This window comes from Vanellus vanellus (assembly GCF_965231255.1).
Source record: "Vanellus vanellus genome assembly, chromosome: 1".
Classification (NCBI taxonomy): domain Eukaryota; kingdom Metazoa; phylum Chordata; class Aves; order Charadriiformes; family Charadriidae; genus Vanellus; species Vanellus vanellus.
In genome coordinates this window covers 122,519,515-122,539,848 of record NC_138905.1, presented here as the reverse complement: position 1 = coordinate 122,539,848, position 20,334 = coordinate 122,519,515, and the positions used below count along the sequence as shown (strand labels likewise).

The window sequence follows — 20,334 nt, the reverse complement described above, 5'->3', positions numbered from 1 at the left end:
TTTCCTGCTCTCTCCACCTCTTGTTTTCAGTCTTACTACATGTTTGTTTTCAGCCGGTCAGTACACACACTTTTCATTTGATTGACACACCGGTGAAGCTGAACACAACACCTCCAACTGCCCTTCAAATTGAAAAACAAGCCAGCATCAAGATTTTCACTTCACAGTTTGTCTGTGAAGACAGATACTTTTCCCTTGAATTTCTAGGTTGCTGAGCTCAGCCAAAAGAAAGGGTTGTCTTTCTCATATTGTTCTTTCATTTTTATTACACGCTTACTAGGAATACCAAAAGAGATGGAAGAACACAGACCTTAGCTTTATCATCCATACATACATATGCAGACCAGCCTTTTCTAAATATGAGTCACCCTCAACTCAAAAAAACCCCAACAAACTCCATAAACCCCCACATTAGGTGGAAAACTGAAAGGCTTTTTTTTGTGCATCAAAGTGGAAAGTCATGAAGTATTAATTTTTATAAAATCCACTACTTCTAAGCCAAGGAGTTGCATTTGGCTGTATGGAGCATCGTGTGCTTCAAGACCAGTTCTAAGCCATGTGCTTACCAGTGGTAGCATCCTTGTAAAGTAAGAGAGGTAGTCTTGTTTTACACTAAGGCTGAACAAGTTTGTTTCCCAGTTTTCACCTCCTCAAACTATTTTGTAATGACACTCAGGAAGGGCGACCCTCTCAAGTGGCAGCAGTGACCTTGAGGAAAAAAACCCACAAACCAATATTTCTTCTTGACCTCATTTGCTTTTCTCTGCTGCTTAAGTCTGACCTTTCTCCCTCCCCCGCACCATAAACACAGTTTCAAAATGAACTGATGTAAACAGAAAGCAATATTCATTTAATGCAATTAATAAGAAAGATTATTAAGTTTTTTTCTCTTTTTCTACAGTCAGGACTTGATTAATTAGAAAATACTGACAGCTCCTTTTTTTTGTGAAAGAGGGATAGACAATTTTGTTCAGACAATGGAAGAACATCATGATGTGTTTTTTTTCTCTTTTTTTTTTTTCCTTTTTTTTTTTTTTTAAGAAGGTACTATTGAGAGCATAAAGGCTCATTGTACTGCAGTAACAAATCCAGTACCGTAGCACTTAAGAGGTGGTTAACAGTGCTTTGGTTCAGAATTGGTGTTAGAAAATAAAGCTTAAAAAGTTATGATGCAGGGTATTTGGCAGGATTCCAACAGCAATTTTTAATGAACGTAAAAAGGACCGAGGCATTGGCTTCTTCCCCTTGGCAAAGTATTTTGTTCCTCATCCTGTTTAAGTCCCAGCTTTCATGATCAAGTTTCTCATTTCCATCGATGACGCACTAAGGAGGATTCGTCATTGACCACATCATTGTCAGTGTAGCGATGCTGACACCGTGGTGGAATAAGCAGCAGGATGATCAGTACAAGGAGGATAATTCCACACAGGCTCATGAGAGCATAGGAGGCAATCCACAACACTGGTTCATGGAAAGAAACGCTAGAAACACAGTTGCTTGCAACATCTGCTGTTGTGAAAGGGCCTTCAATCTCAGACACTGGAGAACCATCAACTTCTGAGAAATTACAAAAAGAAAAACATTAAGTCTACAGACACCATTTAAAAGCAAATAGCACAAGATCCAGCTTAAATGCCTGTATATCCCTTTTTCTCCATCATCATACATCTCAGCATGCTCATGTTTTATTGTATTTCTCATTGCAATAAAAATACTAGTATGCCATGTTTATAAAATGGGAATCTGAAGCATAAGGAGACCATGATACTCCCACATCTACTCAGGCTGTCAACAAGACAGCAAACATTTAAATCCGGTTTCCCACAGCCCAGATTAAAGCCCAAGCCACTGGATCACCTTTTCTCTCTGGACTAACCTTTCAGAAATGTCAATTTAGCAAAGCTTAAAAATCCTACAACACCTACACTGGAGTAGGCCAGGGCCTGGGCAGTTTTTGTTTGTTTCTGGCATTTGCAACAACTGGAAGAGTACCTCAGATGATTCTTACATCTGCGTTTGCTATCTTCCAGGGTCTTAGGGAGTAGTATGCAGTATCATTAGCTTCACAGATACCTTAAAGGACTGTATCCTAAACACAAAGCGCAGGGTGGAACGCAGCACCGATAGTCTTGTGAGTGGTGAGTGGAGGTGAAAATTCAGAAGGAAGAGGAGGTGAGGCAGGAGAGCTGGGTGACAGCTGTACAGAAAGGTGAATGGTGGAGAGGAAGGTCAACGGCAGGAGTGAGGAGCTGGGACATGAAGGAGCAGTGGTGTTGGGCAGTGAGGGAGAAGCTAACCACGCAGCTCAAAAAATGCAGATGACAATGCTAAGGCAAGAAACATGAAGGGGTGCCTCGGCAGCTCACTTTTTGAACAGCCATCCATCTCGGTAACATCGCAGACCATGTGACTTCTTTCATTACCATCACAAACCCCTACTTGTTCAACCAGTATTTGCCAAACAGGGTCATGCTGCCCATGGTTGTCACAGTAACCATGGCAAGCGCTGCAAAGTTCCCCTGAGTTGTGGACAGGGCTACGCATATTGTAAAGGCAGAGCAAGTGAGTTGCCTAGAGCAACAAAATATTCAGAGCATTTCGTATCTGCAGGTGCGTGGCCGGGGAAGGACCGGATACCTTTTAGCTTGGCTGGGGCAACTAGGAGCCTGCAGCTCATACTGTCCGTGCATTTTAGCAAGTCTTCCAAACAGCTGTAATTCACTTCTCTAGTCAGATACTTCAAGACACATTTGTGTATTTCTTATAAAGGCCTCAGTTTTAACCTTCCTGCTTCATTTCTTGCTCACTTTAAACACAGCCACAGTCTTGCCAAATTGTAAGTGATCCTGCCTACTGAAAACAGTCTATCTTATTTACACATATCTTAGTCACAAGTCCTGAAAGTGTGTTTAACGAGATTAGCATCAAATACCCTGTGGAAGGAAGAGAGAAGCCTGGATTTTGGAAAGGCAGGAAGGTGGCCTTTACAGTTCTTCGTGGAGAAACAAATGCATAAGAGGTGGGCTGCTTTATCTGCAGTTTATTGGGAGAGATTTTAGTTGGTATTCAGTCCCTGGCCTCCCAACACCTCACATCATTTTAAGGTTTAAGTCTCATTACACTTAATTCAACTTAATCACAGGCTGCTGCTGAAAGAGACAGTCCTGCTCGCCCTCACTCCTGTCCCTCGCTGCCTCTTCTGTATTGGTGCTGGTGACTGGTAGGCTGCAAGGAGTGTCAGGGCAACTCGCCGATCTGATGGAAAACCACCCTGTCATAACAAACAAAATGCCCAAACGAGGAATCTTCTGTAGGCTCACTCAACTGAACCGACGCCTTCTCTAGCTGCAAGTATGGGAAGACTCCTTTAACAGCAAAAAGCTATTAGAGTGGACTGGGTGAAACCTGAGGCTGCACCCACGAGCACCCTAATGCTGATGAATACCAAACACATATTCTCTCACCTCATCAGATGGTAATAAACTGGCCTGTGCACCCTATATTGTCAGCATATCTTTGCCAAGACACTGCTGCTACATAGATATGGTAAGGGAGTGGACAGTACTTGTAAAAGACTACCTAGAAGGTCTGTGGCAGAAATCCGTTTTGTTCAGAGTCCCAGTCTTGCACTTTGTCTACCATGCAATTGTTTCTGTTGGACATCTCATCCCCTCACACCATTTCATCTGTCTCTATGAGGTCCTGCAGCAAAGCCTAACTAAACCACATTTAATACCGATGTGAAAGGCAAGGCGTAAGTATTACTACTTAGGAATTCAGTATTTTGAAGAAGTGGGGGAAAAAAAAAAGCAGCACAATTTTCCACCTTGGAGATAGCTTTGAAAATAAACAGTCCCTAATTACTCATTATTTGGCTTGAGTACAATAATTACTCCTATTACAAAAGGTAATACAAAACTGTTGCCATAGTGGCTGACATTTTAAATTACATTTTGAGAATGCCTGATAGCAGCACAGCCTCTGCTTTCTTCCCTCCAAAAAGAAGTTTTCCCTCACCCTCTTCCACCCCCAGAGAAATTGAGAGGAAATCAAAAGAGAGGAAATTTGCCTAAATTGTTCCAACAAGCCCTTAACATAAACTAATAGTCATACAAACTTAGCATATTGCACATTAGCTGAATCAGGATATTTAGGCATTTTTTTTAGAACATCTGGTGGTACCTACCTACAATAAATTCTTGACCTTGAATAAATGTGATTTTCTTCATTATTGATGATTACAGGACAAAAATGGCACCTCTGGAAAAATGCTATTTTATAACATTTGTGTAGAAATCAAACACACTCACTCTCACTCACTCACCACCTTGGGTGGTTTGGAAAGGAAGCAAATCTGAAGTCAGATCAAATTTATCAGAAAATTGTAAAGTGCTGCTTAGGAGGGATACCTGGAAGTCACCTAGTCTAATGTCCTACTAAGGGCAGGACTGTCGCCATCAACAGATCAGGTCAGCTGCAGATTTATCCAGCGAGACCTCGTAAAACCCTGAGGATGGAGACCCCATGATCCCTCTGGGCAGCCTGTTTCAGTGCTGTACCACCCTCCTGATGAAGAAGAAATTCCTCATGCCCAACTGGAAAAGGGGAAACATAACCCCCATTTTTAAAAAGGGTAAAAAAGACAACCCGGGGAACTACACGGTCAGTGTCACCTCTGTGCCCAGCAAGATCATGGACCAGATCCTCCTGGAAACTCTACTAAGGCACATGGAAAATAAGGAGCTGATTGGCGACAGCCAACATGGCTTCCCTAAAGGCAAGTCATGCCTGACAAATTTGGTGGCCTTCTACAACAGCGTTACAGCGTTGGTGGATACGGGGAGAGCAACAGATGTCATCTACCTGGACTTGTGCAAAGCATTAGACACCGTTCTGCACAACATCCTGGTCTCTAAATTGAAGAGACATGGATTCAAAAGATGGACCACTCAGTGGATAAGGAACTGGCTAGATGGTCACACTCAAAGAGTTGTGGTCAATGGCTCCATGTTCAAGTGGCAACCAGGGGTCTGTACTGGGACCGGTGCTGTTTGACATCTTTGTTGGCGACATGGACAGTGGGATCGAGTGCACCCTCAGCAATTTTGCCAATAACACCAAGCTGTGTGAAGCAGTCGACATGCTGGAGGGAAAGGATGCGATCCAGAGGGACCTGGACAGGCTGGAGATGTGAGCCCGTGCAAACCTCATGAAGTTCATCAAGGCCAAGAGTCAGGTCCTGCATGTGGACCAGGCTAATCCCATGCACAAATACAGACTTGGCGGAGGAAGGATTGAGAGCAGCCCTGAGGAGAAGGACTTGGGGGTGTTGGTTGATGAGAACCTCAATGTGAGTCAGCAATGTGCACTCGCAGCCCAGAAGGCCAACTGTACCCTGGGCTGCATCAAAAGAAGCGTGGCCAGCAGGTTGAGGGAGGTGATTCTCCCCTACTCCCCTCCTGGAGTATTGCATCCAGCTCTGGAGCCCCCAACATAAGAAGGACATGGACCTCTGGAGCGGGTCCAGAGGAGGGCCGTGAAGATGATCAGAGGGCTGGAGCACCTCTCCTATGAAGACAGGCTGAGAGAGTTGGGGTTGGTCAGCATGGAGAAGAGAAGGCTCTGGGGGGACCTTATAGCAGCTTTCCAGTATCTGAAGGAGGCCTACAAGAAAGCTGGGACTTTTTACAAGGGCATGTAGTGATAAGACGAAGGGGAATGGCTTCAAACTGGAAGAGGGTAGAATTAGAAAAGATATCAGGAAGAAATTTTTCACTCTGAGGGTGGTGAGGCACTGGAACAGGTTGCCCAGGGAAGTTGTAGATGCCCCATCCCTGGAGATGTTCAAGGCCAGGCTGGATGGGACTTTCAGCAACCTCGTCTAGTGGGAGGTTCCCTACCCATGGCAGGGGGGCTGGAACTAGATCATCTTTAATGTCCTCCCAACCTAAAGCATTCTATGAACTTGAACCTCTCTGAATGTAACTGGTGGATGTTGCCCTTTGTTACGTAGTTTCAGTTGCACTCACCCTTGGCTTGCATTCAACTCAGGGCCCACCAGTTCTTTTTCTGCAGAGCTGCTATTCAGCCAGTCCCTTCCCAGACTGTGCCCACACATGGCGGTTTTCTGCTCGAGGTACAGAACTTTGCAATTCTGTTCACTGAAACTTTTGAGGTTTCTGCTGCCCAGTCGTCCGGGTAACCAAGGCCCTTCTGGACTGAAGCTCTGCTGTTCATCATGCCATCCATTCTCCTGAGTTTAGTGCCCACAAATTTGGGTGCATTCTGTCTCATCACAGTTTAGTGTAGAAGTCACTTATTATTACAGTGCTTGGTGCATTTCTTCCCTAAAAAACACCCAAGTCCTGCTCCTATGATCTTCACACTTACTACAAAAATACTAGGGGTCTAATTCTGCTCAATTCCAAGGTACATCTGAACATCTTGTCTCAAGAAAGGACCCGATACTAAACCTTTCCTAGTCATCCTGTAAACAGTAGGCTATGCCCAAAATTATCAACAGGCAACTTGAAACAATTTGAGATTAGTAACAGAGTAAGTCTTGAAGGGTTTCACATACTGAGGAAAATGCAAATTTCTTTGCCTGCTACAATGGAATAGCTTCCTGCAGCCATCTTTCTAACTCTCCTCACTCTTGGTACATCCTGGAGAATGAAAATGGTGCAAGGAGTATTGTGGGATAAGCCAGTTCTCACCTCTAGCCAAGTCTCAGTAGAAACTTGGGAGTTCAATGAAGTTAAGGCTTTTAGTCCTGTCCCTCTCATTTTTGTATTCAGCACATACCTGTTTAATATCTTATAAAAACATGGGCTTAAATTTAGTGTTAACACTCTACTGTAAACAAGAAAGCATAGATCATTGCAATGCCACACCAAATGGTCTTTTATATTTCTCTATTTCTGAAGATTTATGCCAACAGTAATTCAATTTAATTTATGCCCACGAGCAGACTAGAAAGCTCCAAATAAATGACATTAATATAGTTGCTATGGAGGACATGGTTGGCCTCCACAGGAAGCCAGTTAGGCAGCTTAATCTCTCACACTGCACTGACTGCTAACCACTCACAGTTGTGGTTTTCTGATGAAAGTAGTGTTAAATATGGAAACCACAAGCTGTGAAGAAGCAAATTCAGAATAACTGGCACATCCAGCAAAATGTCATCTGCCCCATGTGGATATACTGACAAATCAGTATATCTTGCCTCAGTTAGTGGCTTGCGTCACCTGATTTCTCAGCCACCTAAGGTCCCACGGCTCTAGGTTAGACATATGCATGAAACATGGACAAAGAAACAAGGAGGAAATGCCTTCTAGCACCGGCTGAGTATCCTCATGTGTCCAAGCTCATGTAAACTCAGATTTCATTTCTGTTCTGCAAGCTCAGTTCTTCCTCTCCAGACGAGGTTGGCAGAACTACATGCAGTGTATGCTTCTATGTAGCAATATTAACATTAAGGTGTTATTACGGTTCCCCGATTCTTTTTCTCAACAAAGATGTGCTGTCAAAGCAGTTCTTATGAGCACCAGCTGGCTCACGTCCCCTGCTGACCACATCTCGGTCAGTATGTTCTGTCAAAATGCCCCCTCCCCTCTCCGTTAATGGCTGCAGCGTGGCAGGGACAGAAGGCAGCTCTTCGCTTGCTAAAACTGCAGTCAGGAAGCACAAGGAAGAATGAAAGGCAGGAAAACCTGGTCTGCAGTCTACAGTATTTGTCTAGTTACGCTCTCATTCCAGACGCATTCAAAATGTGCCTTTCATCACTGCATGCTACCTCATAGAGGTCTTCATTAAGCAACCCACATCAATATCCAGATTTTCTTTCGTAGCAAGCTCAAAGATGACAATTTTGAGCCCATTATCAATGGAGAGATTAAAAAAAAAAAAAAAAAAAGCACTTTTAAAATGCCCTGGAGCTACAACCCAGCTAGCTAGTATCTCTCTTTTTTTCCCCTCAATTACCTGGTTGCATTAAGCACTCAAGTACTTACTGGCTTTAGCCTCTCTAACATAAATACTGGGGATTAAAGAAGCTCTGTCAGTTGTACTCCTTTTCTCATGCAAATCTCAGATGACACAATGTTTTTCTGGGTACAGACCACTTCTGTTTGGGACAGAGACCTGCACATGGGTGCATGTCCTTTCGGTCCTCTCCCACTTGTATGTTCTTGTGGTGCCAAAGCAATGTCTCAAAAACAAGGGGATGAAACCCCAAAACTTATGTTTTTAGCTACCCTTGGTGAGATAAGGGAAATCATAACAAAGCAAGAAAGTTAACCAGCACTGTAAAAGCAGCCAAAAATTATGAGCTTTTTGACATTTCCCCAGCAGCTAATTAAAAAATTAATGGCTTTCTACTTACACTGAGAAAATGATTTGTTTAGAACCAACACAAGTACTACAAGTCTTAATTTGAGTCCCGTTTTCATCTTAGCTCGCTCTTTGAGTATTTTCGAGAGGCTGAAAAGGCACAATTTACATTAAGAGAAAAGCGCGAGTAAGGTACTTCCCTGCATATTGCAGAAGTTAGTTGAAGAATCCATTAAACTGCAAATTAGAACAGGAACTACACAAAAATGAAGCTGCATTAAAAACAGGGACTCATCTCATGCAACTGTTGGGGAAACTGCGCACACAGACAGATGTCTCAGAAAGAAGATCTTCTCTCAGGGGGAAGAACGCAGCTAAGACACCCAGAGCTGAGGCTGGTTTATTTCATGCCAAAAGACTGTTGCGTGCAATGCAGCTTTTTTTCTTTTTTTTTTTTTTTTTTTCCCCCCTGGAAATCTGAATATCTCAGGATTGCTCAAAAATATACCCTTCACACTTCATGAGTAACCATGCTTTTCCCCATCAGCTAAGTGGCAAAAGTATTTCTCTGAGAGAGCAGGTGTTTCCTCACTCACCAAGTCCTGAACTCGACCCTAAGTTCTCTTACCTGCACATGGACTCACTGCAAAGCCCACTCTCCTCTGGGCTCTGTCAAATATTACATAGAAGCCTTCCATGACTGTAGCACCAATAACTAGGGCATTTGTGGAAGAAGAGATGCCAAATCGGTAGCACTGTAAGTTCTCTCCAATTCCAAGGATGGGTTGAATATAAAGCTATTAAAAAGGAAAAAAAGGCAGAGTGTAAGAAGCAACAACACACAGTACTTAAGAGTTCAAACCTTTCGATTTTTATATTCAAGCACTCAAACTCCCCTGGAAATAGAAAATAAATAGGGGCAAACAAATTTCTGTATGTGATTTAAAACTGGTCAAAGCTTACAAGCAGGTAAGAGGTAATGCTCTTGGATTCTAAGCTCAAATTGGAATACAGTAAGTCACTATGTGAAGGTCAACAGCAAATTCATGAGAACCAGTTTTTATTCCGTTTTTCATAGGGGAAAGATAGCTGCGAAAGAACTTGGGATATGAACTCAAATTAGCGAATAATTTTATTATTAAAAAAATTATCAGGATGGAATTGATTCAGAGAGCATTCAGTGTCAGCTTCAAGGCTCTGGATTCATAAATTCAAGTCACATTTTACCCCTTGTCTCCTCAGGGAAGATGAAAGATTGCCAAGCTACATGATCAATACAGAAAAAGCTTATCATAAGGCTCTACTATATTTCAAGTTAAAATTTACTTAATAGGTTCATTCTCCCCTTTGCTCCTGACCATCCCCTGAGGTAAAAGACTATTAGGAATCTTAGAGGATACTAGCCTGTGTTGGAACCTATACTGGGAGGGAAAGCTGAAGAGGAAAAATAACAGTGGTACATTATATTCTAAAAGCTGGGATGGAATGTTAATAAAAGCTAAACCATCCAAGTTACAGAAACTGGTGAAGAGATAACATAGGCTCATTGCCAAGACTGTCATATTCAGAAGAAGTGCTCCAACCCAGAATGCCACGAAAAACAAATCAATTTGTTTCCCAAAACAAGAAGATCAAAATGAGCAGAGACATTCTGTATTGACATCTATTGTGGCTAAAGCTTGTGAAAACAAAACAAAAACTTGCCTATTTATCCTGGCAATTTGAAAAAATCATTCCCAACTACATGGACTATACTCAGAGGGAATCTGTGTTTTTCTTTTTTGGTTTAGGTTTGATAAGTTTGTTATTTTCTCTATTTAAAATCTGATTTTAAAAATTTGATTTAAAAAGATTTCCCTTGCATGCAAGAAACCAGTTATATATTACTGCTAAAAAAACCTCCTATTTTTTAAGAGCATAAGCTTTAATAGTAAAAATAAATTCATAACTGAATAAACAAAGAAGGTTGAGACCTGTGGTAGGATAGAGATCCGAAACGACCTACTGGAGTTTTCATCCCTCAGGTAAATGGAGAGTTTGGGAAATAAGGACCAGGGTCTCTCAGTTTTGTCCCAGCACGCAAGCTGTGAACCAGTCCAGAAACCAGAAGAGAATTCTTGTATCTATTAAAAAAAAAAAAAAAAAGCGACACATACAGATTACATACATTTTGATAGACTTTTGTAAACGATCACTACCACTATTCAATACTACTTCTATTCCTAAGGAGAAATTCAAGCATGAATACAAGTCTGACAAAGAGCTTTTTCTTTAAGGATCAAAGCAAAAACCCAACACATAAATCAAGGTGTGTCATAACCCATTACGACTTGGAAGAAGGGGGAACAGGCAAAAGCAAGTTTAGCTCTCCCTTCCCTCCCCTTTTGTGTTTCTTTACTTCCACTTCTGTGATGAACATGTATGACCTCCCTGAGCACTCAGTACCGCAAAGAGGCAAAGCTTTTACTACCTACCTACCTCTTCTCTGAACAGCTCTGACCAAGTGCCAATGCTTTGAAGCAGCAGAAGCAGCAGACTTTTAAAAAAAACCAAAACCAAAACCAAACAAACAAAATACAAACCAGATGAATATGTAATGGAACCACCTCCCTTCCTCACATACCTACAACTTCTTACTCAAGTTTAGGGTTTTGCAGCCAAAGGCTAAGCCAACAACTCCCAGCATCCAAGGGAATCAAGGTCTGCTACAGTCAATGGAAAGAAACACATCCCTCTGTCTCTTTCGCTGCCCTGCCACACGCTAGCAATACAACTTGACATGCTTTTGAAATAAGGTTGATTACCAGTACTTCTTAATATATCCATGGCACTAACAAAGCGAAAAGCTAACTCCTACAGAGCTTGTTTGCCTAAGACAAACATCTTGCCTGATGTTCATGCTCTCTGAAGCTGACTGGCTGCCAGGTAAGAGGAAAAACCTTCCTTATTTGAGTGCATTACTTTGCGCTGGTTCTTATTCCCACGTGAAGGAGGGCAGTATCTTGTTCTGATGGTGCACAGCCAAAGCCTTCCGTTTGGGTGAAGAAGAAAGATGGAATCCAGCCTCTCCACTCCCCTCACTTGTATTTATCTGAGACATCGATTATTTTGTGACCATCAGCTCATGCACTAGTTATATGGCATTTCACAGGTGACAAGTACACACCCCACCCCACGTACCTGCCAATGAAGCGTTTGTTAGGGCTGCACAGTATCAGAGACGTAATATTTCCAGGTGCTCATCTCTGCTCCTGGACCAACAAGTGCACACTCATGTAAGCACACACTGGGACTTACCGTCACAAACAGACTGCTTTTACCCTTAACTCTCGATGCACGCTGAAGTACGTGTCTTGGCACAGGACAGAACGCTCTGCCCCTCACAACTAAGTCCCAGGCCAAACCTGCTGAAAAAGATAGTTCTCCTCTCTTTCCAGTTTCTCTTGGAAGGCAGAGCTTGTGATCTGAGAAAAACTGCAAGACAGCACCCAGACTGAACAGACCAAGTCTATAAAGTGCTCTATTTTAAGCGCCTACTTTCATTTCCCAGAAAGACTGCTTATTACATTGCATTTCTTTGCCCTACTTCTGTACGCTGAAGATATGCATTGGGGGGGATTTGGCTGTATGATACCTAAAAGGTTATTAAAATAAAGATACTAGGTTTATTTGAGCCCTCCTTTCTTCAACTTATTAACTTAGCATTATATTAATGCTGTGAGTAGACATGCTGTTCTGACTTAAGCTTTGACTGACTTAAGTGTAGTAGCTGCCACCCCTCTGTGGCTCATCTCTGCCCATCTGCCAAAACCATCCCACTTCAGACCTGCCAACATTAAACTGCACGTATAGCTGCTCCCTAAAAGACTTCAGTACAAATAAGTAAGCTTTAAAAAAACATCTGCACCACAAAAGAGCAAAAGGTTCACAGCCTTAGTTTTTAATGGAGCTTAATAAAGGAACGCTTCACATGCAGTTATCCCAGCATACCTGAGGGGGCAATAACATCTTGCTGGGAAGCTCACAACAAGCTGCTAGGAGCAGGAACTTGTTAACCTGGTTCACTTGTGGTCAGAGAAGTATGTCTGACTACAGTAGATGATTTTATGTTGCAGTGGTACACAGCCTGCCAGAAGCACAGAGTGCTAAGAGTACGGTTGTGATACCGTGGTACAGTTGCTGAAAATACCCATTTTCCTGACATCGCTCCTACACAGCTGGAATCTGATCCTTACATCTTGTAACTGCTTTCTTATTTAATAGACTATATCCTTTGTTTAGAGCTGGGAAAGTAATTTTTGTTGTGTGTGGAGGGAAAGGGGTACAGCAGCAAGGTCCTTGAGATTAATAAGAAACCCTAAAAAAGAAGAGTTAGTTTATGCATTTTTAATAGGAAGAACAAAAAACATTAAGCGAAGTGGGTGAGTGGTTTCCCTCTAATACCTTATCGATCAGTTGGCTATTTACTTGTCATGTGGAAGGCCCTAGTTCAAATGTCCTGACCAACATCAGAGAAGAGTGTGGACCGCTGTGACCCACTTCACAGGAGGATGCCCTATCCACAAGGTGCCATTACAAGAGCTCTTGGGTAGGCTTCTTTCAATTTCCCCCCCGTCGACTGAAATTATCCCAGTCAATACTTCAGTGTTTTGCAAAGAGAAGAACTTTTCAACCAGGGAAGCTGAGCTACGTAAGATAACTGATACATTTATTTCAGATACTGGACACCTGCAGGCAGCGAAGAACACTTCATGCCAAACCTCTGCTCTCAATCAGGTAGGAAAAGGATGTCGGTCTTGAATTATCAGCATACAGGCAAATACTCCATCTTTTGGGCAGCTGGCCAATAGTCTGGTTACTGTATTTCCTATGATTTGCAATAACTACCGCAGTGTGATTGTGAATCCATGACAAAAACATTAAAATTGTTCACTTTGAAATATCTGGGATTTATTCTTCATCTTGAACCTTCTTGTCGCTGTTCATTGTATTCAGTCAAACTTTTATGAATAGTTTTTATTAACCAGAAAATGCTGTTTCAGTTACTCTACACTCAGAGAAATCCACCATCCCCATGCCTTACTTCTAAAGCCCACTCTATTTCCAAAGAAAGACGCTTTTAAACATAAATAATTCAATAATGAAGGTCAAAAGCAGCTTTATTGATACGAATAATCCTAATGAATGGCACCCATTCTATGCAACAATAAGCATTATACTTGGAAAGGAACTGCTTGCAGTAGCAGGTTCTTCTACTTTATAAACACTCTGTTTTGAATGGAAGGATTGATATTTGCACTCTTAATACTTTGAATCAGAGCAACAGGAACTATGTCAATGTTTCCGAAATGCTTAGAACAAAATATTCCATCTCTGCACTATTTCTGATGCATTTCCAGACACACACTTGTCTGTACTTGGCCCCCCCTTTTCCCTCCTCCCTTTCCCTTTTCACCTCTTCCTCTTCCTTTTCCATTTCCATCAGACTATCAGTCACGTCGCACTTATTAACAGGAGTAGACCAGGAAAGATGCCGCTCCCCTCAGGTTAAAACCCTATGACTTACAAGGCAGATAGCAAAGATGACACTCCTTTCAAAGATTACGTGATCACTTAATAGGAATCTAACATTTTGAGCAGATTTAATGTCATTAGCTTACCAGCGACGTGCGAGCTATCGCTTGCACAACAGCACTGAAGACTTTCTGGGGCAGACGCAGAAGTGTGGTTCCACTGTCTACTATCGCTTTATCGGCGTTATACTAGGGATGGGGGGGGGAAAGGAGAGAAGTTACACACTGTAATTAACGTAATGCAGATTACACTGTTTCACAACAATGACAAAGCTGTTCCTTTTTGGTAGCTGTCTTCCCAAACCTGCATGTCACACCCGTCAGCAGCGCTCTCTAGCTGATGGCTTAAATTCAAATCAAGTCTGAGAGCAAAAGCAAGATACAGTCTGCCTAGACACAAGAGCGAGTTTATCTGCACTGCTCAAGAAATTACCGCACGTCACCACAGCTGGTGCAAACGGCCAAACCACTGCAAAGAGAAAATCCTGGCCCCTCTCAGAGGTGTGAGCTAATCCACTTTACCTCCCATATGCTTTGGGCAAAACTACTCTCGTGGTCAGTACAGACAGATGCTGAGCACGTTTATGTAGCTTACACATACGTCCAAGCTCTGAATCAAGGTCTCTGCCATCATGGAAACAACTCACTCTAGTTTAAACACAATGCAGCAGCCTACTTTTAATGACTGGAGCATCTAACTTAAAAATAGTCGGGGAACATTAGGCCTCATTACATGTCATGTTCGGTACTGTCTCAAGAGTGCAAATGCCAAATGCCACACCTTTCTCTCTTGACTGCTGAAAACAACTAAAACACTGAAAAAAACAAGTACAAAGAAACTTAACATTTCAATCTTGCTGCCTCAAAATCTGTACTAAAAAACTAAGCAAATATTTATCCCCATTATTAAACCTCCAACCCTCAGATTAATAGATTTCATTAAACTTCAGATACAGTAAACAAAGAATAAATATTTTAAAAGGTACATCTTTTTTTCATGAACTCCTTAAAAATTATGAATAACAGTTAAAAAAAAGGCAAGTGGCAGCTGTTTGCATTAACTACTTTTGTTACCAGCTTAGGCAGCAGGATCGATGTAACTGAACAGTGACGTGTTTATGGCACAAACATAAGACATAAGGAAACACACAGCATAAGCTTTTTAGGAGGAGGTCAAACAGCAAGCGAATTTAAAATCCCTTGGTTTAGATGTTATCAATCCCATGGAATAGCTTTAGCACAGTGACAAAAAGAAAACCCAGCATAAAGTAACAAAGTAACTCTGACTTAATTACTTTCTTTTTGAAAGAAGAGCTGCTATAGGCTGCCAAGCTGAGACGAAAGAAAAGCAAACAGGAAACCATTTGTTACAGGCTCAGAAATATTTCTGAAGAGCGGGGGAGAAATATCAAGGCACCGTGGAGTCCATTTTAACAGATTTCTACTGCAAATACACAATCGCCAGCATCCTGGAGAGCCACCCTCAAAAAAAAAAACGTAGGTAGGAGGCCCGGCCAAAAGGGTCAGCCACCGACATAAAACCACGCAAAACGCCCGGAGTAGCAGGAACGCTCTGCCAGGGACTAAGCACCCGGACTTTCACGCCGCGTACAGTGTACTTTCCGTGGGCAGTAACTTCTTGCCTTCTTAGCCTTCCTGGTTGATATTTAACAGCGCACCCTAAGCGCTGCCGGCAGCTCGGTGCTTCTCTCGGCCCTGCCTCTGCCAGGCTCAAGGCCACAGCTGCAGTGTAACATTGGACAGATTCCCGGCATTGAAGTGAGGGCAGGACTTTTCCCTCGCAAGGAAAGGAGTAGTCTCTGGCGACGGTTACAAAAAATGTTCCGCTTCCTAGAAAACAACTAAGAGGAGAGAGGGCGCACAGTTCGTCATCCTATACAGCGAATTATGCATCCTCTGCAAGCCCCTAACTAGCCACACTGTAATGATACTAGCCCTAATTTACCATTCTTCCCCTAAATTTTTGTGGGAAGATCTCCTTCGATCAAGATGCCTTCTGTACCAGTGCTGATACGAACAATGTCAAAGCAAACCCCGGCTCAGAAAAGAGCGACAATAACAGGAAACCTTCGTAACGCCGCTAGGTTTTTAAGTGAGTTGTTTTCTGGAAACAGCATGTATTAAACCATTACTAAAAGGGCTCCTCTTCAAAAACACGTTGATTGTTTTTTAAGGCAAGAGAGAAAGGCAAGACAAACGTATATGCTACAGGACCAGCAGTTCTGCCTTCCTAACAATGTAACAGAGAGAGACATTTAAATAGACCTGGTTTTGCTTATTAAGTTGAAAGATGACATGACTAATTTTAAATATTTTATATGGCAATGATTTCCATATTTTGTACAGAAATATAATGTTTATGCACATGTAAGATTTTTATCACGAATTTAACTTAATTTGTATGACCTATAAAAACTTCAGAATTATCACATCTCAATGATTTCCAACTAAGAGAACAGGCATGAGATAAAATTAAGACATCTAATGAAAACAGGGCATGAAAATTATAGAATGAAAATCAAAACATGAATAGCAACAAGCTACAGTAAGAAACCAATGAAACACGCACATACACACATATCCTCCAGAAAAAAAAATAAAGAAACAGATTTGGAATAAAAATGGCAACAACACAGTCTCATTAGACTGATCCAGAGATAGCAGAACATTATTCCTAATAAAAACAGAAAACATATCCATCAGGAATAATAACTGGCAAGGCTGAAGCAAGCAAAAGTGGATTACAAAAATAAAACCAAGGGATGAGATGCTTTGGGAAGCCTCCCAGGATGACGCCTGCCCACTGCCATCATGAATTACATGCCTAAACATCTCCACAGAGGGCAATCCAAAATCTTTCCTTTTCTTTGTTTGACCAGAACTGTCTCAAAACCCTTCAGCTTCATTTCACCACGTAACAGAAAACCACCAACTGTAGCTGTTTAAAGACTGTTGTCTCCTTGAATCTTCAGTGTTTAGACACCTTTCTCACAACTGAAACTATTCAAGAGGCTGAGCCCTTCCAAACCACATCAGCCGTATTTTCAGTGGACTGTTCGCTTAATAATTTTAGCTTAGTCCCTAATTTATTGAAAATACTAGCAATGACTTTAAAGTCCTCTTAGAAGCAATTTTAGTGTGCTTGATGCACACACTGTGTTTCACGTCTTGTTCATTTTTTTGCAAAGCTACCGTGCAACCTTAATTCTCAGGGGAAACCGCAATACAGATCTACTTGTAAAGAGAAAAACGATCAATTAAGCGTTTTTTTTTTTACCCAAGCTTGTGTTTTATATAGTCAGAAACACATTATCGCAAATACCTCTGTGCAGTCCAATTCGAGGTTCTGTCCTCCAACCTCCAGTTTGAGAATTTCAACCTGGTAATACCACTCCTCTTTGACAGGTGTGTACCAAATATCACCCGTGTACAGACTTGGTTCAATTCCACCCAGAACCTGAGGAAAAAGAGAAAGGAATTCACACGCTTTAAAATCCTGGATGCTTAGTTTTGGGGCAAGTACAGGAAAAAAAGGCAAATATTTAATTGTGATACACAAGGCATCAAAATTTTAATTTAGCACCATTTGTAAGGATTTTACTGACAAGTTCTCTGTCAATAATAAAGCAGTATGAAACACCCAGACATTAAGCAGATTGTGTTTCAGTCAAACAGAATTCCCACATTGGGCCAAATAACCAGCATCTTCATCTACAAGCTCACACTGATTCTCTTACGAAAGCTCAAAAAGTTTAAAATCAAAACAGTATCTTCAGTGGTTTAATCTAGGCAATGTTTAAAAATGGGGCAGAATATTCAACTTGCACATCATAAATTCACTTTGTAAGATCAGAAAAGCCTTAATACCGCTCAAGAACATTTCATTTATTTTATTTTTTTTTAACATTGATCCAGAATGGAATATGACCCTCCTATCATTGCCATCGTATTAGCTCCCATCAAAACTTACATTGAAGCTGACTGGGAGCATACTAGACCATCAGACTTTGAACTGAGCTAATGTAAGCGAGTTCTCCCGTGGGCTTCACCTATCTCAAGTGTGTTAACATTTACAGTATGTGAATTCACAGCAAAATAACTATTTGTGATCAACTCCTGTGCTGATACGCTTATTTCAGTGTAATTCGGGAACAGTCATTCCAACTCCTGATTTGACATAAATAATAGCCAATTCTTGGTCCCAGTAAAACCAATGGAAAGACTTTCCAGAGTAACAAGCGGAAGATCTGGTCTTCAGATTTTTTGCAGGCCAAGGTGGCCAAGAAGGCCAGTAGCATCCGGGCTTGTATTAGAAATAGTGTGGCAAGCAGGACGAGGGAAGTGATAGTGCCCCTGTGCTCAGCACTGGTGAGGCCACACCTCAAATACTGGGTTCAGTTTTGGGCCCCTCACTACAGGAGAGACCTTGAGATATCGGAGCGTGTTCAGAGAAGGGCAACAAAGCTGGTGAGGGGCATAGAGAACAAATCTTATGAAGAGCGGTTGAGGTAACTGGGGTTGTTTAGCCTGGAGAAAAGGAGGCTGAGGGGAGACCTTATCGCTCTCTACAACTACCTGAGAGGAGGTTGTAGTGAGGTGGGGGTTGGTCTCTTCTCCAAAGTAACAAGCGATAGGATGAGAGGAGATAGCCTCAAGTTATGCCAGGGGAGGTTTAGATTGGATCTTAGGAAAAATTCGTTCAAGGAAAGGGTTGTCAAGCACTGGAACAGGCTGCCCAGGGAAGTGGTGGAGTCACCATCCCTGGGGGTATTTAAAAGATGGGTAGATGTAGTGCTTGAGGGACGCAGTTTAGTGGCAACTTGGCAGTGCTAGGTTAACAGTTGGACTTGATGATCTTAAAGGTCTCTTCCAACCTAAACGATTCTATGATTCCTTCAATATGTTATTTACAAAAAAGGAAAAGCCCTGATTCCTCTCCCCCTTTTCACATCATGTAAAAAAATTACTGTAGCATTTTGATGAGATTGAACAAGCTTAGCAGCAGAGTAAAGGACTACTCAGTTTGAGAAAGGTAGCAGAATCTGCCCTGAGGAAACACAATATTTATGTTTTTCTTTATTAAAATTAAACTTGAAATGCATAATTTTACTCAAAGTTGAGAGAGAAAAAAAGAATTGAGAATGAAAATAAATAGACACTTGAGTTTTGCCTAAAGGCTTAACTTTTCCTTAAAAAAATATAAAACATTTCATATACTTAAACACTAAATTTGGAAGAAGTAGGATAGTCATAGAAAAGAGGGAGAGAGATTAACAAAGATACATCTTCCCTCTCAGATTGACAGATACCCACAAGACTACCTCCGTTGGTACCACTTCCAGAAACAGGCAGTCCAGCACCACACATCTGCAAGGAGAAAATGTTGGGGATCTTTGCCTGCCTCACAAGAGAATCAAAGAACGTCTCCACAGAACTTGAAGGCTTGAAGGTGTTGAAAAACAAAACAAAAAACAAAAGAATTGCAGAAGTATTCATTAAAAAGTTTCTTTGCAGAAATGAGCCAATCATTCAAACAAGACCACTTTTCACAAGTAAATTGAATTTCTGACAACCGGGTGATGAAAATTCTAGATATAATAAGTCATTAAAAAAACCAACATCTGTCATTTTTCTGTTTTTCTTAAAAACATTTTTACTCTTGACCACTGTCATAGAAACCCCTAAAACATGAGAGTATTTTTCAATTGCAGTTTTCAATCTCAAATACTAGTTCCAGTTTCAGGCAGAAACTCTCACCAACGCTTTCTGTTTGGAAAAGACTTTGGGTTATTAGAACAGTCAAATGTAACTTGCCCTTTCTACCTTTCCACAGTTAGAAGGCAGAATTTGAAAGTGAGGATTTTCAGTTTTTAAACATAGTTTAATTCTAATGAACTTTGAATTCAATGGCCCTTATTTCCTCTTCTTTCTTTTAAAGAACTTCATATCCAAGCTCACTGACTTCAGCTGATTACCGGCCAACAGGTTCTTTCCTACACCGCATGTCATGCTTGTCTTTGCAGTTATTAGAGTACTGCAATGTCATTGTAATTCATATTTCTGCGCAGGTACATCTCACGACAGGCAGAGACCCTGGCTAGCTTGTGAAGTGCCAAGTGCTGTTACTACACAAAGCACAGAGCCGTCTCAGAAACCAACAACACTGAAGTCTTCAGAAGAAGGGAAAAATAAATGCCCTGAATAAAGTATTTGCACCAATCAGAGTTTGAGAAGCAGCTCTGCTGTGTCTGTCCGTCGACAGTGTATGACAGCATGGACAGCAGAAGTCAATACAATGATCACACAACTCTTGAATAAAGTATTGTAATTACGGAGTCAGCAGGCAGTACTGAATCATTTGTTCTAATGGGATATATCTCAGTTTGTGAATTTCTCAGATGGTTATGTG

General features: G+C 41.5%; 1 protein-coding gene across 1 annotated transcript in view; it reads right to left on the bottom strand.

Annotated features, from left to right (window-relative positions):
- Positions 1-405: 405 nt before the first annotated feature.
- BACE2 (beta-secretase 2) overlaps positions 406-20,334 on the bottom strand; it is a gene marked incomplete at its 5' end in the record, with an annotated part of 51,448 nt that continues 31,519 nt past the window's right edge. Inside the window, 6 exon segments of the mRNA XM_082494160.1 lie at positions 406-1,557; positions 8,960-9,128; positions 10,305-10,454; positions 13,992-14,093; positions 17,248-17,382; positions 19,239-19,367. Coding sequence (XP_082350286.1) covers positions 1,304-1,557; positions 8,960-9,128; positions 10,305-10,454; positions 13,992-14,093; positions 17,248-17,382; positions 19,239-19,367 — 939 coding nt within the window. The 3' untranslated portion in view covers positions 406-1,303.